This window comes from Taudactylus pleione, unplaced genomic scaffold (assembly GCF_031769625.1).
Source record: "Taudactylus pleione unplaced genomic scaffold, aTauple2 ptg000019l, whole genome shotgun sequence".
Classification (NCBI taxonomy): Eukaryota; Metazoa; Chordata; class Amphibia; order Anura; family Myobatrachidae; genus Taudactylus; species Taudactylus pleione.
Window position 1 is genome coordinate 29,881,298 of NW_028284421.1, and position 24,655 is coordinate 29,905,952.

Consider the following 24,655-nt stretch of genomic DNA (forward strand, 5'->3'; position numbering starts at 1 on the left):
TCCTCTTCATGGACTGGCCACACTTGCTCTAAAATCAAGCATTTGGAAACCCCCCTCTAGAAATCCTGCGTTTGCCACTGAGCCTCCTAAATGACCTCAAGAGTTGTGGGGCAGCTAGTTAGTAAGGAGACTGCTGCCCCACAGTCTGCCTGTCCACCCTTTGGAGCTCATTTTTAGCCAGGTTGAGTAGTCAGCCCACAGAGCCTCTCCTGGAAGTATTTTAGGCATGAGATGTAAAGACTACACCCACACTTCCAGACACCTGAGAGTAGCAAAGTATTGGCCTCTTCCTCTTGGTACCCTTCTCCCTGTCCACTGGCAACAATGTTAGAAAGTGTGAAAGCTCTCCAGATTTAATCACAGAACAGTGCATGCATTAATCTGGATTTGTTTAAGGGGACAGGGGCTGGTTTACCCTCTACTGTACTGAGGGGTTCATTCAGACCCACTCGTGAGCATCAGTACGCTCGCAAGCGGGTCGATGTTCCCCACTGCGCATGCGCATGACGGAGGGAGCTCCGTCGTGCGCATGCACGAGACCCAGGGAGCGACGGGCTTTCCATCGCTCCGGGTCTCGCACCAAAGGGGGCATGCTGTCGATGTTGATTGACAGCACGCCCCCTTTGGTGGGCGTGCCAGGGGCGTGCCTGCCTGACGGAGGCGTTCCCATGGGAATGCCTACCGTCTGAAGCCGGCCCCACTGACATCACTAGTGATGTCAGTGGGAGTGATTTTGGCTCTGATAGAGCCAAAATCACTCCAGGGCTTGTGGCAGGGAGACCCTACCGCAGGGTTTCCGTCGCAAGTCCGATGGTCGCGATGGTCAAGACCATCGCGACCATCTTTTTGGCCGCACGCATATGCTGTGGGTGGTCACCCACAGCTATACGAGCGGCCAGGAGGCCGCTCCATTTTCATGGAGGAGGGCCCTGATTCAGAGCGAGTGCTCTGGTCAGAGCGTTCAGCTCTGAATCAGGCCCTGAGTGTTACAACTAAATAAAAGGAGCTATGTGATCCCAGTTTTGTTTCTTGACCACCTTGAGTATTGTATTATATCTGATTTCTGAAAAACATCTATTATGCTGTATGTTTCCCAATACCTTCAATTGGTAACAATTGTCTTTTTTTTTAAAGATATTTTATTTGAAGCTAATTATCTCTTGGTTCAAGACACTTACATTAGCTTGTATTCTGTGACTACCAGATAAGCACCAAATGCTTATCTGCTCTTGGGCTGTTCTAAGCAGAGCCCAGTGTCTCTGATCTCATTCTTTGCCCACCTGTGGGGAATTAGCGTTAAACATCCAAGAGTATTGCAGCAGCATAATCACACATGTGCTGATATAGGAGCTTGGTGGTAGTGGCGACTTAACCTCCTACGATATAGATGGGGGAGTCAGTAACAGGTGGTTACTGACAGTGAGAGGGAATCCCTACACCCCAGGAGTAGCAAAGTAAGGGGGTCATTCAGACCCGCTCGCGAGCGGCAGGACGCTCGCAAGCGGGACGATGTTCCCCACTGTGCATGCGCACGACGGAGGGAGCTCCGTCGTGCGCATGCACGAGACCCGGCGTGCGACGGGCTCACCATCGCTCCGGGTCTCGCACCAAAGGGGGCGTGCTGTCGATGGGAACGCCTACCGTCTCAAGCCGGCCCCACTGACATCACTAGTGATGTCAGTGGGAGTGATTTTGGCTCTGATAGAGCCAAAATCACTCCAGGGCTTGCGGCAGCGAGACCCTACCACAGGGTCTCCGTCGCAAGCCCGATAGTCACGATGGTCAAGACCATCGCGACCATCATCATGGACGCTCGCTATAGCTGTGGGTGGTAACACACCCCCTCTGAGGAAATACCGATGGGAAGAAACGCGTCAGGGCATTGCATCAGCGGCCATCACCACTATCACATTTGAGAGACTTACTATCCTTTAACTCCAAGGGCCGGGACATACAATTCTCTGGGCCCGGGGCAGCAACATGCCGGTGATTCTCTCCATCAGCGGCTGACGCCAGCTGTGGCGGCTATCTCCGACACCACACTGAAGCGCTGGGAAGCATAATTCTCTGAGCCCGAGGCAGCAGCACGCCAGCGATTTTCTCTCCATCAGCAGCTGACGCCGGCTGTGGCGGTAATCTCCGACACCACACTGAAAGAAGGTGCCTGCCGTGCACACACAGATTGGGACAGGGTCTGGAGACCACATGCGGCTACAAGGTAGACGGAGTCTGGTATCCGCCACCGACCATCTGCATTACATGTGAGGTACTTTACAGCTCATTGTGGTGTGCATTAATTATTCCCGCTATACGGGCTCACATGAGGCGGGAAAAGTAAAAGGCTCACGCTACAAAGCCACTGGAATTTGGCATTTTTTGCACAATACGGAACATTTTGATTCATACATTTGTTCAGGACTTTGAGCATATAAAACTAGTCAATAGACTTGCGGTCATACATGGAGAATTTGATATCTCTCTCTTAAATGCACAGCGAATGATTAATGAGCTATTTGAAGTCAATTTCACTGCTTTCTAAACATAAGCAGATTGTTACTTATTGATACATTCAGATATGGTGTCTCTATAAATTGTAACTGTTCATTACAGTGTTACATATTTTTATTATACATTGCATATGTGTTTTAGTGGCCAATGATGTATTTATTTTAGAATATTTTTGAACTTATTAAATTCATCACAATTTTTTGACATAGCTGGTTATTGTAATTATTGGTAACAGGTGTTTCACAGCGCTGTTATTTCTTCCTTTTTTTGTTCCCATGGGAACGCCTACCGTCTCAAGCCGGCCCCACTGACATCACTAGTGATGTCAGTGGGAGTGATTTTGGCTCTGATAGAGCCAAAATCACTCCAGGGCTTGTGGCAGCAAGACCCTACCGCAGGGTCTCCGTCGCAAGTCCGATGGTCGCGATGGTCAAGACCATCGCGACCATCGTCATGGACGCTCGCTATAGCTGTGGGTGGTAACCCACAGCTATGCGAGCGTCCATGAGGACGCTCCAAAAAAAGGTAGGAGGGCCCTGATTCAGAGCGAGTGCTCTGGTCAGAGCGTTCAGCTCCGAATCAGGCCCTAAAGCTGGCCACACACTAGACCAACTTACATCCAACCAGCCAACTTGTTGATTGGTTGGAATGAAAATCTGGTAATGTATGGGAGTAATTGATAATCAGCAATTTGCTCCTAAATGCCAGAAAACAGATGAAAATGGTCGTTAGACAAGTTTGTTAAATGTTTGATCTAAACAATTTGTTCAAACAACAGTTTTTGTCCATTTCCCAACGTTTGGGAGCAAATTGCTGATTGTCATTTGCTTTCATACCTAACCAGATTTTCATTCCAACCAATCAACGAGTTGGCTGGTTGGACAGATAATCTTTAGATGTGTGGCCAGCTTAAGTCCAGTCGGGTTGCTCAGGAATAGTGAGTGACCATCATTCTGTACTAGCTGGTGGAGTAAGATCTATCCACACACATACATAGACATACATACATATGCTAATTTAATGTGCATATTTTCCTATGTATGTTGAGAGCACAAATGCGTCCACCTCTGAATGAGCCCCTCTTGTGTACATTTATATATTATTACACTATAAAAAAAAAGTAAAATATATGAAAAAAATGTAACCCTGTAATAATAGAAAACAGATCTCCTTCTTTTGAACTGAGCTATGATATATAATGTATGGTGATGTGTTGAAATATATTCTCTCCAAACCAACATTTGTAGACATTGTTTAGCATTAAAGCCACTGTAATTTAGCATTTCTGTCTGCCACGAGATGAACTGATAAACTTTGTGCCATGAAAAAATGTTAGCAGCTGATATAGTAACAGCTGTCTCTACAAATCAGGGGATTCTGGCTATTCCCTGTTGTTGGGGAGGCTAAACAACTTTCTAATGGTGTTTATTGTTACCTTATTCTCCACCCACCTTCCTTGGTCTCCCCATTTATATCAGTGACGTGCAGTAAGGTATATGGCTGGGGAGGCACTGGCTAGTATCAGAGCCAGATTTACAGATACATATATGAACCTGAGGGTACATGTGGGCATTACACAAAGGTGCAGCAGTATATAGTGCTGGAAATTTGGTGAGTTTTGATCATGGATGTATGTAAAGGTTGGCAGGGGAGGCAGTGCCTCACCTGCCATACACTTTTTACTCCAGAGTTTTGACTATAAAAATTATTAGAATAATACAAAAAAAATAGAATATTTTCTTAAAATTTTTCTTATAATTTGTATAGTAAAAACTGTGGAGTATACCTAAGTATGACAGGAAAGGCTCTGCTAACTTGCCTCACCGCACTGCACATCACTGATTTGTATATACTGTCATTCCATATTAATATATCCTACACATGTAACTTTGCTAATATTGAACTGCTATATCCTGTACACTTTGAGCCTGATTCAGACCCGCTCGCAAGCGCATAGCGTTCGCAAGCGGGTCGATGGTGGGCCGTTGCGCACGCACGGCATGTGCACCGCGCGTGCGCGAGCCCCGGAGCGAGTCAGAAATCACTCGCTCCGGGGCTCGTTACAAGACGGGGCGGCTGTCGATGTTGATCGACAGTTCGCCCCGTTTTGTAGGCGGGGAGGGGGGGTGGTTGCACAAACTGAGGCGTTCCCGAAGGAACGCCTGCCGTTTGTGGGCGGCCCTACTGACATCACTAGTGATGTCAGTAGTGGACTTCCTGCTCTATTAGAGCAGGAAGTCCACTCGGGCTTGCGAGAACTGAGACCCTACCACAAGGTCTCCTCGCAAGCCCGATGGTAGCGATAATCACGACCATCGCCAGGCCGCACACACGCGCTGTGGGTGGTCACCCACAGCCGTGCGTGCGGCCTGGAGGCCGGACAAAAAAAAAATAGGGACGCCCTGATTCAGAGCGTGCGCACACAAATAGCGTGCGCCTCTGAATCAGGCCCTTTATGTTTTATGTCATTGATCAGTCCTTGACATTAATAAAAGGGATTAAACTACTACTAATAATAATAAAATGAAAAGAAACCTACACAGTGATCTACATCAGGACATGACACAATTGTTAGACAAATATGACAGGCAGAAAATAAAGAGAGCCAGAGACTACTCACCAGGGCCATCCAGGTACTGAGAGAGGGAGAAGCGCAGGCGTAGGACTATGGGCTCTGTGCGGATCACTTTCCAGGCAGTGGCCACTTCTTCCTGCAGGAGTGAGAGGAGGAGAGAGGCTGAGGTGAAAGTCAGTGGATGAGAATGACGGGAGGGTCAATGTGGATAAGAAAATAGCTTAGGCTTGGAAAGGGAATGGTGAGCGAATATCCTCAAAGGTCTTTATTTGTTTCATCATGAATGTCAGTCTTCTTTTCTGTATAGTGATGAGTTAATGGAAATTAAGAGAGAAAGATGGTGACCTGGAAGCATGTGTCAGAAAGTAGGGTAAACTAAGGAGGTACGGCAGAACACTAAGACGTAGCACATTGTAGAAGGAAAAGTGAATGAAGTAGAGAGACTTACATCCAGGAAGCCAATGTTAATGTGCAAGTCAATGTCAGCATCATCTATGGTCCCATACTCTCTGTAAAAAGGAAAGTATGAGTGGATTACAATTTACACATGACATATACAGTACAAAGGATAGGCGCTAACACAACACTTAGGAGAGCTACACAAGGCTATGGCATCAGACTCTACTTCATATATGTTTAATATATATGCATCAGCTAATTCAATATACCTGGAACAAAGGCCCTAAGCTGAACAATGTCAGGTCAGGAACACGCCATAGATGAAGGTGACACACTTGTGATGAACTTCACTAAGTGAGAATATAGTTATTTATTAATACTCATTTCCACTTACCTTACAGATACAGCATTTTCATTGTATATTTCCTTAACAGCTTCAATATCTGAATCTAGCTGAGGGTGTCTGTACAGATCAGCACAGCACGTGCCCTATTAATGGAGGAAACAATTTAACAGATATGTGTTAGAGAACAGGGGGCATCATATATACAAATTGTCAATATGACAAAACACAAGACGTCTGTTCTTTACAGTGCCTGTCATGTTTTTCCTTCAGTCCCAAAAATATATCTCCCCTCCCACTATTTGATGATATTGTTGTAATGTCAGCATCAAGCCCAGAAGAAATCCAAAGCAGGAGAGATGACTATTATAGTTCTGTTACACCTGGAGTTTTAATAGCCACTTTTTTTCCTTCATCCACCAGGGGACACTGTAGGTTAAGACACTGGGGTATAGATGGATGGATGGATGAGGAGCTGGCACTTTACATTTCTAAGTGTGAGAGACTCCTCCCCCTCTATCCCCCACAAGCTCCAGGTAGTCTAGCTATTTAGTTATATATACCGCACACACGACCTGTGCATTATATCTGTCATGTTTAACACTGCTCATAATTATTGTATATGAAATGTAATTTTACCTGCACTCCATAAACGAACTCTCCACATTCATTTTCCCCATCAGAGTCTTCTTCGGCCCAGTTGTGTCCCTTAATGTCCTAGTGAGGATGACACATACAGTGATCACTGTCCATGCAGAGTATCATTCACAGTAAACCTTCACATTTATGTTACTGTAATCGTTTGTTTATTTGGAAACATCTGCAAAGTGGCACTACTACAATTTGTTTGCACCACCATTGCCTAAAGCTGGCCACACATCTAAAGATTATCTGTCCAACCAGCCAACTAGTTGATTGGTTGGAATGAAAATCTGGTAAGGAATACAATCAGCAATTTGCTCCCAAACACTGGAAAATGGACCAAAACTGTTGTTTGAACAAATTGTTTAGATCAAACATTTAACAAACTTGTCTGACGACCATTTTCATCTGTTTTCTGGCATTTAGGAGCAAATTGCTGATCATCATTTACTCCCATACGTTACCAGATTTTCATTCCAACCAATCAACAAGTTGGCTGGTTGGATGTAAGTTGGTCTAGTGTGTGGCCAGCTTAAGGCTATAAACAGTACAACCTCGTGAAGAAACACGCCATAAAGCCTTCAGTGATGGGCGCAGGTCACACAGCTGCTTTATCTTTGTACACAGCGGCGGTTTGATAATATGCTAATGCTGCAAGAGGTGTAAAAAGACTCCTCCTGCCGGCTTTTCTGATCCGTGGCTGCATCCGTGGACGCAGCATCAGATCATCTGCAAATATTGGTCATCTGAATTACCCTCAGGTTACTCAGAATGGCCGGGAAATTCATACTGTTGAAGCCAATGAAGCTGCATCCAAGGATGCAGCCACTGGCTTCAATATGCCCAGAAAACTGGGCAGACATGGCCCTGTTTTCTGTAATGCTGCCTCCAAATGCCTGCAGCATGTCAGTCATACTGCGATGTTTGGGGCACTGCCAGCGACATTGCAGCCCCTTATCTGAAGTGCAGTTTCTGCACATGCGCAGTTCTAAAAACATCGGAAATGTACGTAAAGATCGGGTTTACGTACATCTCTGAATTAGGCCCATAATTAGCATGTTACAGATAATACGTTTTAGGCACAGCGTTTGGAGCTACAAAGAAAAAGGTTTTGATGCTTGTAAACTTGGATGTAGTTTAAAGTTGTTCATTTGTCAGAAAAGACCTTGGTTAGGGCATACTTGCCTACTTTTGAAAAAGCATTTCAGGGAGATTGTGAAAGTAACACCTATGAGTGTGGTGGTAAAGTGAACATGTACTGCTACATCTGAGAGATGAGCCATAAAACTGATTTACATCCAAATGTAAACGAGCCCCAAAGCAGTTAGTAAGATCTACATGTTGAAGAAAACACACTGATACTTTTAAGAAAATGCATGTAACCATAGGGATCACTGTGCCTTATAACCAATGCAGGGACATTATATGAATCATCCAATTTGAATGTATATATCTGGATTTTTTCTATATAACAGTTTTGTTATGGGAGTAAGATGCAAACACGGAGACTGCAAGACTCTTCAGGGAGTCAGGGAGATTGCTACTATTTCAAAGAGTCTCCCTGACAATCAGTTCCCGATAGCTTGTTTTAGCGAGGCGCCGTGCCACGCCATGCCCTGCCCGTTTTTTTTTTTTTTTTTAATAAAACTTTTTATTGAAGCATGAACATCAGTCACAGACACCATAAATAGTAGATACTACGTATGTAACAGGTTAACATGAGTATACTGATTACAATGTCACAATATTGTTACAGGACGTGCAAAAAGAACCATATATGAGAAAAAGAAAATATAGTACTAGACACAATAAAGAAATCCACTGGAGAAATCTGCAAAATATATAAAATAATGACTGTAGATCATGCTCGGCTTTACCACCACTATTTCTATTTTCCCTCCAATCAAAAAAAGAATTAGGAAGTAACTGCTGGGCAGCAGTCCTCTCCCCCGGAAACCTTATACTAAACGTTGTGAAATATTTAAATGAAAAACAACTAGTGTGAGACATTATTAGTCGATTGGCTCAACTAATCATTTACAGAGGTAATATGATAAACAAATAAGTATTTGGGCTGCAGTCTGTCGCAATATATCAAATGGTTTGAAATCATATAGCAAGGAATAATATGAAAATTTACACTTATGCTAAAAAAGCTGGGTCAAAAAATCTAAGCAGGGCTCTTAGTAGTGGTCAGTACCATGTGAGTTTCAACATAAGAATAGAACAGTGATATGTGCAAGAGTAAATACTGCATAAAAGTGGTAAAAGATGTACCAGAAAGTACTGGACCGAGTAATACTTGCTGTTATGTTCTATGTTTAAAGAAGAGCTGTAGTAGAATAATGCAGCGACATGCACAAGAATTGTCTGTATCTAAACATTAACATTTCTGAAATAGGAAAAGTGGACATGGAGATGGGGGGTAAGGGGGAGGGGGGGGAGCAAACACAGACACAGATTAAGCGCCAAATAGAGCCAGTCTATTTAAATGGGAGGTGCAACAGAGATAAGCTTTGGAGCATAGAGCTGTATATTGAAAACAGAATCATTAGAGAAACTTGCCGAGATTGGTTACCAGCAGGCAGGCCAATTAATCCAACTGTTTACACAGCATTCATGTCACAAAACCAATGGTGCTCAGAAACAATGTTGAAACATATAATGGGGGGCTTGGAGTAACAAAAGAACTGAGGAGCTCATTCAGACCCGCTCGCTAAGGTGCATACTCTCGCTGCTGCCGACGGTATGCAATGTGTATGCGTTGTGCGCATGCCTATGCATTGCAGTGCGTGTGCATGCGCCCGATACTTTATCCCTGAAAAACGTAGATGATGGTGAAAAGTCCGACCTCGGACTTTTCGTCTCAAATTGAATATGGCCCTTAGAGTCAGCTGGGAGGTAGTTAATCCAAAGATCCTTTGGAGAAGAGGCTGCAGAAGGCTGATTAACAGATTCCACAGAGGCAACTGGGCAGCAGGCATAGGCAGCTTAATATTTAAAGGGATAGCAATTGCAGAATCATCTGGTAACTCCATGATAGCTGTTTGTCGAGGTATGAGTCCGGGAGAGTCCACATTGTGATCTAAACCCGATAGCAGATGGGTAATTTTTCCATCCAAATATGATAGCAAAAGATTACTCAGCTCTGCTGCGAATGATGTGGCTGGCAAGAGTATACTAGGCATCTTTGCTGACTAAACCGGTGTAAAATGTAGTGTCTGCAAAGAGCCGTACAGGCTGATGGGAACTTATTCTCCAGGCACTGTAGGATAGGGTTACCGTGACAGTTGCACTATAGGAGAGAGTGACTGTGACAGCCAGTGATGGTAATGGAGCCTCCCGCAGTGCAGGCAGGAAGATCAGGCGCGGCCACAGATTCACTATCGCCGAGGCACAATGTCCAGTACCCCCTAGAGCAGTGCCAAGGAACCACCACAATCCACAGGTATTGGCAAAAGATGACTGTAGGCAGGAGTGTATCACGCTGTTCAGTAGATCTAGAGGTAGAAATTAACTTCTTTGTGCCAACAAAATGTCGGCGGTCATGCAGGCCGTCTAGGTTGATGGCCGGACTCCGGGGGGTAGAAGGATAGCTCCAAGATGGGAAAAGCCTCTCCAGGTTCGAGAGAAATAGGGGATCTCAGGCAGGTGTGAGGTAGCTGAATAAGCCAGATAGGAAAGTAGGATGCTGGCAGATTCCCTACACGTTATGAGGAGCTGGGCTAAGAAGCGGCCATGCCCACTGGAAGTCTTCCCCTGCCCGATTTTAAAAGGGAAAAATGCAACCTGCCCTTTCAGCGGCGCCCCGCTAAAACCGCATGCCCTCAGCCGGGGTAGAGGTGGGGTAACTCATGGGTTGGAAAAGTTGTGGTGACAGATCACTGCCGGGTGAATAGACGTATTCACCATGAAGGGAGATATGGGGGAAGCCCAGCACCTCCATAAGTGCTGGGCATGCCCCAAAGGGTGACAAATCCCCGACCGACCCCCTCCCCAACTGGCCACGTCCCCTTCAGTGTATGCAGAGACTCCTAGCCACCCCCCCCCCACGCCCTGCCTAACGGGAACACTAAATCAGGGAGAGTTGGCAAGTATGGGTTAGGACAAATCAGTTCATCCATTCCTTGTCAAGTACGATTACTCCATATCAGGACTGCCCATGAGGGGAGCTACCGGTGGGCTGGCAGCTTGGGGGTCCCATTTGGTTTGCCTAGATGGAAGGGGAGAAGCTTTGGGGGGGGGGGCTGGTGGAGCTTGCAACCTGGGCATTGGGTGTGGGGGGGATCAAGCAGGGGCACCGAGAGGGTGGTGGTGAGTGGGGAAAGGGTTAATAGCTAATGTGACTCCTCAGATCCCTGACAGGAGCCCTATAATAGCAACTTGGTGGTCAGAGGAAGTGTGTGTTCACTATGTGAACAGCGTAGGTAGAGCACACGGGGCAGAAAAGCCAGGCTGTCGCAACTAAAGATACTGGAGGAGGCGCATTTGACTTTTTAACACTTGGGAAACTTGTTTCGTGATTCATTAGCTGTTATCCTGTGGTGATCCAATTATGGACATAGTTGTCCATAAAATATGTGTGTATGTATTAGAAAGCAATTTAAATAAACAAATGTAAAACTGACAGGTGGAGCACATGTAGTGTGTGAAGCATAGTCTGGTTGTGTTTACACTTCAATGAGCTGCTTACAAATAAAAGTTTCAAATTAATAGATACATGCGAATCATTTTGGAAAGAATTGAGTGGGCCATAAATGTTGCCAATTCTTGGCCTTGTTTAGTCACAGACAGACAAATACAAATGGGCCAGATTCTGAATTTGACGCATCCGTGGGCGCTATTCCATTAAACTGCAGCAGCTTACTTCCTTATGCTAATGCAAGAATCAGTCTTCATATACTGAAAATCCGTGCTCCTGGATGTGGAAGCCTATCCCGCCCACTGTTTTCCATCCATAGCCATCATCATTAGCATCTTTATTTGCACCCACTCCAAGCTAGGTACAAACAAATCCATCTGAAACAGGCGTCCTATCTCCATCTTCATGCTAAGATTGCGCAAGGAAGACAGCTTACACACCCCAGAGCACCCAGGGCCGGCTTTAGGGGTCTTCCACCTGTGCGGTCGCAAATGGGCGCCACCCATAGAGGGCGCACCCCTCCCCGGCATCCCGATTTCAGCAGGACAATACTGTTCCGCTGTTCCACCCGTGGGCCGAAGTGGCCCGCCGGTGGTCAAATCAGGAGGATGGGGACCCCCACCGCCGCAGCCGTGCGGCGGTGCCGGACCCCCGGAGTCTGAATGGATGCTGAGCGCATGCGCGCGGCATCCATTCAGTGACGGGAGAGGGCTGGGGGAAGCCCACCTAGTGAGGCTCTCCCAGCCTGACATTATTTGGAGGCGTGCCATGCGGGCACGCCTCCATATGATGTCATGTAGGGGACGTGACCTATGGTAATTAGGCCACACCCCAATTTTGGGTTCGCGCAATGCAAGGGCGCTCAATTAAGGGCTGGCACAGGGTGCTCCAACCCCTGGAGCCGGCCCTGACAGCACCCATAACACTCCCGCAACATGGAATAGTTTGCTGCCCAGTTACCACCCAGAAACGTCCATATCAAGAGAAAGTGTGATCTCAAAATCTCTAGGGTGTTAGGCACTAGCGCTACAGTGTTTCCCACTTAAGTTACGGGAGCTGCTGGGCACACGAGTTGTCCAGACTCATAAAGTAATGTCAGAGAGGAAAAGAGGTTGTGTCCAGTGCTAACCTGAAGTCTGAATACCTTGGTATGTAATAATAACCGTACCCAGTATTAAATCTCAGTATTTTGCATATAGGAAAAAAGGGAAAAGAATTAGGGGGACGTTATGCATCTAATAAAACATATTTATTTGTAGATGGAGATATTTGTGATAAATTAAAACAATCAGTATGGACAATTGGTCCTGAGTATATGGCTCTTGTGTGATCTGTCAATGGATGGATTAATACATGCGTGCTAGCGAACTCCATTCGTGTGCGCAGTCACCGAATTCTTCCTTTGGTGAATGGAATTACTTTTTTAAACATATTTATCATAATGACACTTGATAGCATCTATCTTATAATACAGAGGTCAGTTCAATCCCTGGTCGCGATGGTGATCCAAGCCTTCGACCTCCGTCGCAGTGCTGGGATCACAAATGCACCAGGGGGTATCACACACCTCCTGCTGCATTTGCATTATTGCAAGGACGTAATTGCAAAGCTGCCTCTGTGCACTACATACTACAGTATATGCCTATATGCAGGCACCTTGTCTGCATTCAGCAAGGCTCCCCCAGAGCACTGATCCCATGAGATAATGCACACAAGGTATTTGTTTCCCTATATAAATAGGCACACTAGTGCATAAACAGGTGCATGACATCACAAAGCATCCATACTGGCCTGTAATTTAGCCCCTTAGTATAAGAGTCTGTTAAACAGAGCCATCAACAATTGTCTCACCATATATACTGTATGCAATCTTATGTCTCATTGGGTTTGGAATGCAATTTCAATGTTCAAAATGTCGACAATGAGAACGGAGACGCTGTTAGTCGATCCCAGCATGCCGACATGCTAATAATGTTACTGAAAGCATTTTAACAGAGTCGGCTTTACAACTTCAAACACGGTGGTAATATCATGTTTAAAGTTGTAAAGACGACACTGTTAAAATGCTTCAATTGCATTATTAGCAAGTCTGCATGTCGGGTACAACCTAGCAGTGTCTCATTGTCACCATTTTTTTATGTCAAAATCGGAGCTGCATCCCATCTTGATTATTCTCCCAAATGCAGATTATGATCATCCCTAGAGGTCTAGACATGTTGTTTAACCAATTTATATCTACCATAAACTAGCATCTAGCTAACAGTTTAAAGAACAGCATGGGATTTAGGGGCATATGTATCATTGATGGCAGAAGGGGCCCCATAAAACATCATGCCTTATCACTGCATATTGTAAGCAATGAACTTTCAGGGCTATTTATCAGGGCAGTGCCTCTGATAGCAACCCGTCCCATTAAAGAGTAAATAGTAAATGCTATCATTTTACTGCAAGGTCTGGATTCAGCTTGCCAAAGGCTTGTGCATGACCAATGGGTTGCAGATGTACAAGTGAGTCTACACTACCGGGTAGCCAAAGCGGCCTATAGAATACAAAGGCTACTACAATATATACATAGCATTAGGTTTCAGGAAGTCAAGTTCCTGAAAAAATGACAACTGTGGTATACTGCTTTATTTAGCTGAATACAGGAGATATACAGTATTTGCTATGTCTTGTGTTCAGCTTTTGGTATATAGCATTGATACATAAGTCATGTGTAAACTGCTGCTTCAGCATCATTTTTTTGGAGGTGGAGTTTAATAAATGGTACTCTTTGGGACATATTATTTAAAGGGTAAAAGAGCTAACAAGAACCAGTAGTAAAATATTATGATGCGATAACTCTACCGGTGGTACATTTTGCTGGAAGGTTTCCACATGGAGAAGCGTGTTGAACAAGTCTTGTGGCAGTTAATGTAGCACCGCGATCTCAGTTCTACTGTAGCCATCTCCAGATAGAACAAATTACTGAACCATGATTTTGGGGATTCCTAGGGTGATGATTGCAAAACTATTCTTTACTTATTATTTCACCTGTACATCAAGCTGAGGAATAGTAGTCATGTGCCGTATCCTGCATAACCATTTATTGGCGCTTATTGGCTGTGAATTCAATAAGGAATGAAAGTTCTTAGCTGTGGAGAATATATCTAATCAGTGTTTTCCAATCTCTAATTCTCCAGGCACAAATAGTAAGGTTTGAGAGTGTTGCTACATAGTCACACAAACACCCATAATATTAATTACACATGCTGCTGTTCGTAGAAAATACAATGTGATATATCTTGTGACTCGTGTCTATTTACAAGCAAGACAAAATCTTACTCCACTTGCCATGAATCTCACCATTTGTGCTGAGGTGGTAATTCACCTGGCCAATGCCTCAGGGTTGGGGGTCTGATGCCCCCCGAACCAGCAGAGCTATCATCACATACACTGGCATGCTGGGAGTTCACTTTCCCCTGTAAATAAAAACACAAAGGTTAAAAAAAGTGGATGTGGACACTAAAGGAAAAAGATGGGGCCAGGCACAATGCAAAGTGGCTGTGCATATTAAGGATGGAGGGAAATACAATGGAGAGCAGACATGAGCATATGATTTATATGTCTGATTTACAGTATGTTGCCCCTGTACAATGGGACTCATTAACATACCCAAAGTCTTACTGCTCAGTTATTTCCCTGAGAATATAATGGTAAAAGAACATAAAGAGACAGATAGGAAGACAGAGGGTCTGGTTCAGAGGTGCACGCAAATACCATCGCAACTGCGATTCCATGTACAGCTGTTCTGCGAATACATGATAATGCCGCAGCTACTATGATTTGTATAGAGACAACATCTCTGATCCATCACTTGCATACAAAGATGCACCATCGGTCGTACCATTGATCCCTATTGTCGCTCAGAATGTCCCTCAGTCGCCAAGGCCATTTTACCTGGATACACAGACACAGTCACAGGCTGAGACATGCCCCGAAAAGGTCTACACATGCCTGCGTTTGATTCGCTACCCCTCCGTTTCCTGCCACAATTGCGACCGCTGTCAAAATTAAATCTTGCCGCTTGCGCAGTGCGACTCATACACATGCGTAGTACAAAAATAATCACTAAACTCCGCAACCATCGCCATTCCGTCCACCTCTGAATCAGGCCCGATTCAGAGGTGTGTAAGCACTAGAAACATGGATAAATGTTTATTACCTCAATCAGCTAACAATGAGAATTTAGAAGTAAACGAAACTCACAGGGCCTGATTCATTACGGATCACTATTGCGATTACGCATGCAGATGGACGATTGTTGCGTACTGTGCATGCGTATGCATCGCAGTGCGCGTGCGCAAAGTCAACATTGCGATCACACTGCAATCGCAGAGACCATGCAGACCCATCGCAGAGTGATTGAGGAACTGAGCGTTTGGGAGTAGTGACAGGCGAGTGGTAGGAGGAGCGCAGGCGCGCCTGATCATTTGAACGCTGTTACAGGGGCGTGCATAAATTAGCCACTGCGAGTTATTTCAATCAGCCAACAATGAGAATTTAGAAGTAAACTAAACTCACAGGGCCCGATTCATTACGGATCCTTATTGTGATTACGCACGCAGACGGATGATTGTTGCTTACTGCGCATGCGCAAAGTCAATATTGCGATCATACTGCGATCGCAGAGACCATGCAGACCCATCCCATCACAGAGTGATTGACAAGAAGTGAGCGTTTGGGGGTGGTGACGGAGGAGTGGTATGAGGAACGCAGGCGTGCCTGACCGTTTGAATGCCGTTACAGGGGCGTGCATAAATTAGACACTGCGATGGCATATGCAGCTTGTGTACTCACTGCGGGGTTATCAAATTATGAGTAAGGTCAGACCTTGTGTAATTGTGCGTGAGGTTCTGATGTTACTTGATGGTACCGATATTTTTGCAGACTTGCAAAGTATTACGGTTGTGAGTAAGGGGAAGTGGGCATCCTTATGTTGGGCTCAGACAGCATTGCGATTGCAAACATTACCTTATTTTCGCAGTGGGTCTGCGTGCGTAATCACAGCTGCGATCGCAATTTCCGTAATGAATCAGTTACACAGACTATAGGTTAACACCGCTATGTTTTAATAGTTACTGTACATATATATGTATATATATACAGTATACACACACGCATATATACATACACGCACACACACACATATATATATATATATATATATATACACTGTATATTAAAGCAACAAAACAAAGCAGCACTCACTGGGTAAAGGTCATTATGATCAACTGTTGGAGAAACTAGGTGATAGATAGATAGATAGATAGATAGATAGATAGATAGATAGATAGATAGATAGATAGATAGATAGATAGATAGATAGATAGATAGATCTCACAGTCAAGCACACAAACCTAGGCACCACAATTGTATACTTACATTTTCTGGCAGTGTGCAGTGCAAGCTGTCACAATGAGACAGAAATAATGGCCTTAAGGTATGTGTATGGTGTTGGATTATGTATGTGCCCCTGTGAGTTTAAATAAGTGCTGTGTGTATTTATGTATTTTATAAATGTATGTTTTTTTTTATCAAAATGTCTGTATAAAATAAGTGTACCTGCTTGTAGAGATAAACAGATTAGTGATGACTATGTACAGGCAAATTTAGAATGGATTGTCAGACAAAAGGAGAACGTCCAATCACAAACACAAATGGGGGAGGAGGATGACTGAGAATGTGCAGAAATGAAAGGGGAACAGGAGAAATGAGGGTGGGGGATAGAAGGTTTGAGGGTGGGGGAATGACTGAGGGACTTAGGATGCTGCTGTCACAGTCTGTGGGAGAGAGGGATGGAGCTTGGGAAGGGCAGGCAGGTGTAGAATAGAAAAGGGTGTCTTAATAAAAGAATGTCTCTCAAGTGGCATCTATCATTGGCTGTCTCAGACTGTAGCTGTCAGCTGATGACCGTCTCAGGATTTCTATCTCAGGTGGCAGTTGTCAATAAATTCCATTCGATGTCTCTCAGCTGATGGATGCCTCTTTACAAACAGCTGTGTTTTGCTGTCTTTTCCATGTGAAGGCTGCCTCTCTCTCAAGGTTACCGTTCCTTGACATATATATCTGACTCTCTCGGATGATGGTTGTCTCAGGCTGTCACGGACACAGCTGCTCCTGCCTTTGTTATTCCTGTGCTGATGGCAGCTGAGAGAGCTGTATACGCATGTGCAAGTCATCCTGTGTAAGTCACATGACTCCTTCAGTGAAGCAGGGAATAATGGTACTTAATCGTATATATACAGTATATATATATATATATATATATATATATATATATATTTGTTTTTCACACACACATACAAATATAAGAAAAATGTTATTCCAAGTTGACCATTTATCTTTTATTATAAGTGGTAGGAGAGCACACTGTAGAATTTTCTTGTATTATATATGTATAGGGGGAGATAGATAGATTGATCGATCGGAAACTGATGGTAGCTACCATTGACGTTCACAATTTGATGGAAATGCTTTTTCCACTGAATATCAGGTTTGCGATGGTTGGCAGCCATCGGATGATGCTTTCTATAGAAATGTTTTGATGCAATGGCAGCTAGCCATCACATCGCGTAAGTTGATGTTGGCTCCCTTAGATAACTATAAAACATCTGCTATTTCCTCATACTGGGCCTGATTCTGAGTGGATAAACGGATATGCACACAGTTGAGCAATGTGTCAAGTACTGCGCATGCGTTCGAGTTGCACTGCGCATGCAACCCGAATGTTACCCCACAAAGACACATATAGCTCATATAATACGCCATTTTCAGATGGAGAAACTGCATCTGCCATAGAGCATAAAGTTTCGATGATGCGTCTAAAGTTGCATCGAGACGCATTTGTACAGGTGCATGATATTGCAAGTGACCGTCTTAGTTTAGAAGAAATCAGCCACAGCATTAGCATAAAGACACAGCTGCAGCAGAAGACGCAGCCGCATCTGCTGCTGACTAAAGTTGGGCATCCACTATACAATAATCTGTCAGATATCTGTCCAATCTGGCTGGTTGGAATGAAAACCTGGTAATGTATGGGAAGAAATGACACTCGTCCATTTGCTCACAAACACTGGAAAATAACCAAATATGGTTGTTCACACAATTTGGTTAAAACACACAAATTTAACCAATTTGAACAATGTTTTTTGTCCTTTTTTCAGTGTTTAAAACCATATGATGGACTGTCATTTGTTCCCATACAGTACCAGGTTTTCATTCCAACCTGCCAGATTGGACAGATATCTGACAGAAAATTGTATAGTGGATGCCCAGCTTAAGAATCAGGACCACTATGTGTAGGGCACATCTATAGTAAATGCACCTAAAATCTGCATATGAAAGATACAATCAGTGAGTTAAAGCAGGAGATTATATTGTTATTTGTACAATTAGGCATATGTTGGGGCTGATGCAGAGTTGAATGTACCTGTGCATTCTCTGGAACCAAGTATATGCAAGTACTGTATAGCGAGTCGTATACATTATAGTTGCATCTCCAGCTGTGACTGAGCAGGCGTAACTGAACTGGAACAAGGCGTCTTCAAATAGAAAAAGCTCAGTGTTGGCATTCCGAATCAACTACGAGATTTACATAAGCGTAAATATGCATGTTTTCAGATGCTGTTGTCCCAAGTATATGTTGCTGCAAGGGCACATTGATGACCAAGCATAATGACAAGGGAGGTCCATTCGCAATAATGTGTACTACTCTGCATATTGGCTGGAAAGACCATTGGAGGAGGTATGTCTCTCCAACATCAGTTAGAGCTGCCCCACTACATATTATTAGGTACTGCATCATTGGCACAGCCCAAGTGAAATACTGTATAGCAATCTGTTAACTGGAAGATTACTCATTTTATGGGCTATGGGGAGTAATTTGTGCATGGAAAAAAACTTGGCATTTATTGCAGTAAAAGCCAGATGGTCATTATCGGGTTATCCAATTATAGCCTGTATTTTCATGCAGAAAATTGCTATTTGTCACCTGATAACACATAGGATCCATTAAAAGCCACTCTCCTATGTACTTTCATGGCAGTGATCGCCAAAAAAATCCTTACCTATCGGGGATTTGGTTTCGCCTGTCTGAGGCAGGAGAAACAAAACCCCCGTTAAGTGACGGCATGATCGGCATCGGGGCTAATTGGATAGCCCCGTTGATAGTAATTAGCAGCAGCAAATTGCAGCAGCTAATAGGATACCGCCAGGGCCGGCTCTAGGGGTGTTCGACCTGAGCGGTCGCACAGGGGCGCCACCCATAGAGGATTCACCCCTCCCCAATATCCAGATTTCATTACTGTCCCGCTGTTCCACCCATGGGCCGAAGTGGCCCGTGGGTGGTTAAATCGGGAGGTTGGGGACCCCCACCGCCGCAGCTGTGCGGCGGTGCCGGCCCCCGGAGACTCTGAATGGATGCTGTGCGCATGCGCGCGGCATCCATTTAGTGACGGGAGAGGGTTGGGGAAGCCCAGGTAGTGAGGCTCCCCCCAGCCTGACGTTATTTGGAGGCGGATATGCCTCCTAATAACGTCATGTAGGGGGCATGGCCTATGGTAATTAGGCCACACCCCCATTTTCGGCGAAGATAGGGCGCTCTGGAGGGGGCCAGCACAGGGTGCTCCGACCCCTGGAGCCGGCCCTGGATACCACCCTTTGTATGAACTCCTAAAGGAAAAACACTTTAATACACTTTAAGTGTACAGGATGCTGTGAAGAATATGTTAATTTTTTGAATAGAATAAAAAGAGTAAAAGGCATCTTCAATTAGAGCACTTCCAAGGTTGTACGATAACATCCTATTCACCTTGACTGAGAATTGGTGAAGTGCAGGGTTGTTCAAGCATGCCACTGTGTAAAAGTATGAAACTTACAATAACAGCATACCATGTGCCATAGGGCATGTGTATCAGGGCTGGACTAGTCATCTTACAGTTCTGGCAAATGCCAGAAAGGCTGATGGCCAGTTGGGCCGGTCTGGCCAGTGCCGCCGGGGGGGGGGGGGATCAGCATGTATTTAGTGGGCATGCAGCCGCATCCCTATAAACACAGCACAGCCTTCATTATGATCTGGCCTATGGTCGTGAGCCAATCAGAGCTCGTGCACTGGCAGACAATCAACAGCGCCTGCCAGTCCGTGAGCTCCAATTTTCGCTCTCCCTGCTCCACTTAATGTGCATGGGGCTTTACTATGTGGCATAATGTGTTAGAAGGGGCATTACTGTGTGTGGCATAAGGTGTTATAAGGGGCATTAATGTGTGTGGCATAATGTGTTAGAAAGGGCATTAATGTGTATGGCATAATGTGTTAGGGGCATTACTGTGTGTGGCATAAGGTTATATAAGGCACATTACTGTGTGTGGCATAATGTGTTAGAAGAGGCATTAATGTTTGTGGCATAATGTGTTAGAAGGGTTATTACTGTGTGGCATAATGTGTTAGAAGGGGCACTACTCTGGCATAATGGAGTACTATTGAATGGGCTCTGTGTGGCATAACGTGAATGGGCTCTGTGTGGCATAACATGAATGGGCTTTACTGTATGGTGTAATGTGAATAAAGGGCACTACTGTCTGATGTAATGTAAATAAGGGACACTACTGTGTGGTGTAATGTGACGAAGGGGCACTACTGTGTGGCATCATTTGAATTGGGGGTACTGTTGTGTGGTCACACCCCTTCCCAGCGAGACTACACCTGTTTTTTTCGCTCTCCTTGCTCCACTTATTGATGACAGAGCCAAAATGTGTAGATAGGGCTCTGCTTTGGTGTGCACAGGTGTGTCATCCTCTGTGTTCAGCACCCCTGCCCTACAAAAATCCTACCATGAACAGAAGTTCGACAGGGCCATTAGGTCGATGCACAAATGGTCGACACAAAAATGGTCGCCATATGCTGTTTTTTTTTTTAAAAACATATTTTTTAGGGTTAAGGTTAGGCGCTTATTTCGACGGTTAGGGTTAGTCAATTTCCCCGACTGTTAGAGTTAGGGACTTACCGGAGGGTTAGGGTTAGGCACTAGAAGGGACGGTTAGGATCAGGCACCTACCCCGACGGTTAGGGTTAGGCACCTACCCCGACGGTTAGGGTTAGGCACCAGGAGGGAGGGTTAGGTACCAAGGGGAGGGTTAGGGTGAAGATTAGGGCTATACTTTTTGTGTGTTGACATAATGACCCTGTCGACCTTCTGTCCCTGTTGACCTTCTTACTAGTCGACCTTCAGACCCTGTCAACCTACTGCCTGTCTAACTTGTATTGTCTACCTAAACATTGTCTATCTTTTTATTGTAGACCTAGTGATCCACACCCCCAGTGGTGTACCCTTTTGTCCTTCAATTCCCCCTCAGTACCGCTTCACAGCGCCCATAACTTATTTGCATGTGGCAGAGGTTCTGACCTGGCGGTTTCCAATCGTGGGTACCACTGCACCAGTGATCCTACACTGAATGTCCTGAAAACCTGCTTCAGTGTTCCTACACTGAATATCCTGAAAACCTGCACGTTCCTACACTGAATATCCTGAAAAGTTGCATGTTCCTATACTGAATATCCTGAAACCCTGCCCCAGAGTTCCTACAATGTGTATCCTGAAAACCAGCACCTGTCCTTAGATGCCTGCTTACGGACAATCCCGTAAGCCTTCAATCTGCTCCGGTTCCTACACCTTTTTTTATTTTAAATCTGTTTATTGAACAGCAAAATATAGAATACATCAACAGTTCAAGAATAAAATCAAAATATAGAGCAGTTATCTCCAGAAATAGTGAGATATTCTTGATTGAAAACCAAAATCTGCCATTACAATTTTTCTATAAATTTTTATAAATTAGGAGAAACATTTAAACAAGTATAAACAAAAACAAAATGGCAGTAAAAATTACAGTAACATAAATATGAAGATGAAGACACCCATGTCACATCAGAGATCCGTCCACATACACAATGACTTTGGCATTATGAACAATATGGGGGGTGGGGGGGTGGTTAAGTTTGTTTTATGCAGACTTTATGGGAGAAATTATCACTATAAGTGAATTAAAAAGGGTCAATCAAATAACTGCTTTAGGGAATTCGTCTTAACAGAAACCACTCCGTACTTTCAAACACCCTCCAGATGTTGGTCTGGGTTTGGGCAGGTAAGCAATTGATATATGTCTCCCATTTTTTAGAGAAGGATAGCACCTCCTTTTCGATATTGAATATGGCCATTCGGCGCTCACAATATATTACCTCTAGCATTGCATTTTTACACTCACTTAGTGTGGGTGCATTTCGTGAGATCCAACGTCTGAGGATTAATTGTTTGGCCACCGTCACCATGACTACCAGCATGGGTTTCAAGGGGCCTAAAGTAGAGGCTGTCTCCCACTCAGTGAACTCAGCAAAAAGAAAGCAGCAGCATTCTTGGGTAATTTAAGTCTAAATGAGGAGTTTAAATAGTGTAACAATTTGTTCCAGAATCTGCTGATCTTTCTACAATGCCATAGATTATGAGACAGGGAGGCACTTGAAATTTTACATTTCGGTTCCTACACCTTTTGCTGAATCCCGCTGAGCAGCTTATACGATTCATCCTATCAGCAATCTAGTCGTGTTCTCTGTACTGCAGCAGCCTGTCTTCTCGTCCTCTACTGATCCACATGAGGAACAGCATTATGAGTCCATCAAGCTTCTCAAACATACCAGTAAGCCCAGCTAGCCCAAAGGGTTCCAACCCAAATCTCAATCCTCCTATAGTTTACGTGCAAATCCAATATTTTGGCATCTGCACATAATTAACATGGTCGCGATGGCGATCGGATGCAGCACTCGGATCGCAGATGCATGCAGAAAGTGTTTATTTCCTACAGGCCCCTCTCTGCTGCATTTGCATTTTAGTTGTACAGTATTACACAATTCCACATTAGAATCAGACCTAGTGGTCAGTCTTTGAATGCACAAAGTCCATTTCTTGTAGTACAGCATCTTTTTTGATGTACCAGCAACGACCACTCTGTTTTAGACAGTACAAAGCTTTCCTTAAGAGACAATTGCTCTTGCAGAAGCTCTGTTTTGTAGTTGAATGTCCTAACTGGTAGTTTCTGTCTTAAACAGGCCTAAAGCTGTTGGCACATCCAATGTAACATACTTGCTCTGCAATTCCTGTTCCAGTTTTATTTTGAATGGTGCTGTTTCTTGTGGAATGTAACATCTCTAAACTTTATAAGTTTTTGTACTTAGAGTCCCAGAGCCTGTATCCTTTACTCTTCTGGCAGTATCCAAGCATGATACCTTTTACAGATTTGGGATATGGCTTATGTATTTTCTCCTTGGGGATATGTACATATGCTGTACACTTAAAGACTTTGAGCTGGTTGATGCTTGGCTTTCTTCCAGACTATGGCTCTATATACTGCTGCTCAAAAGCACTTATTCAGGCTGGCATCTATTAGCATAGATCAAGCCTTTTCACTATAGTGCAGTTTGCATGCTCACTTACACTTTGTCACGATCCGATGCAAATGTTCCTCTGTGGAGGACGGTAAGCCGGGGGGTTCGGGTGACCTGGGAAGTGACTGGACTAGGTCTCCTAGTTGCGGCCAAACACAGGTTTGGCTAGACCTGCCCAGAGGTGCGGAGTCTAACTCACTTGGTGGTTTTCTCCACTGACCCCTCCAATTGGGATTTGGTTTTCCGCTGCACCAAGTGAGCAGGTCGCGGCCCTCTGGACAGGTACCTGGGAATGGCAGAAGACCGGAAACTATATTTAACAAAGCAAATGCTAGAGCACAGGAGGTAAACTGGATGCTTAGATATTGAAACGCTGTTTAGGGATCCTAATCACAGGCTAGCATAGGAATACTGGAAAGTGTACTGAGAATCACTAAGAAATCCAAGTGCTGATTGCACAGAAAAACAGAGGAATATATTGGGAATAGCTAGATATGTTTAGAGCTGATTTGCAGAGACAAGACACAGAGCAAAGAACACCAACATGCACTGGAAAGCTATAAATGTAGGTGTTGACTGCACAAACAAGACACAGAGAGAAGTGGACACAGGCACATGTAGTAATCCCATTCGCAGGCTAACTTGGAAACACAGGAAAATGTACAGGAACTGCAACAGATTCTGGAGCTGATAAACAGTAAAACACAGAGGGAAGGCAGGAATAAACTGGGGAAGCTAGTAATGCTGGTACTGGACAAAGGCAATTACTAGGAGAGTGCTGGAGGTCCAGCTGTGAGCTAATTAGTAATAGCAGGTAATCGGACACCTCAGTGACACAGGGTAATAGCCACAGGAAAGCTTTAATAGAATTAGCAGCACATATACAAAGACACACAGGGAAGGGACATGAAACACTGAAGTACTGTGAGAAAGCTAAAGTCTCAGAGTAAGGGTTAGCATGGAAGATAATACAGGAAACTGGAAAACTGTGAGCAGGCTGAAGCAACACGCTGAAGGATTTAGCACAGAGCAACAGTGGGAGTAACACAGGCACTTGGAATAACGAAGTTG

The 24,655-nt window shown here is 44.4% G+C and overlaps 1 protein-coding gene across 2 annotated transcripts in view; it reads right to left on the reverse strand.

Annotated features, from left to right (window-relative positions):
* The window catches only part of PARP6 (poly(ADP-ribose) polymerase family member 6), a 100,704-nt gene extending 83,403 nt beyond the window's left edge, over nucleotides 1–17,301 (reverse strand). For both annotated transcript variants that reach the window (XM_088446359.1, XM_088446351.1), the window contains exons 1-6: nucleotides 16,534–17,301; nucleotides 14,455–14,570; nucleotides 6,465–6,542; nucleotides 5,877–5,971; nucleotides 5,532–5,592; nucleotides 5,129–5,219 (exon numbers count right to left, since the gene is read on the reverse strand). In XM_088446359.1, coding sequence (XP_088302485.1) covers nucleotides 5,129–5,219; nucleotides 5,532–5,592; nucleotides 5,877–5,971; nucleotides 6,465–6,542; nucleotides 14,455–14,457 — 328 coding nt within the window. In that variant the 5' untranslated portion in view covers nucleotides 14,458–14,570; nucleotides 16,534–17,301. The remainder of the gene's footprint in view (nucleotides 1–5,128; nucleotides 5,220–5,531; nucleotides 5,593–5,876; nucleotides 5,972–6,464; nucleotides 6,543–14,454; nucleotides 14,571–16,533) is intronic.
* Between the last annotated feature and the right edge of the window lie 7,354 nt (nucleotides 17,302–24,655).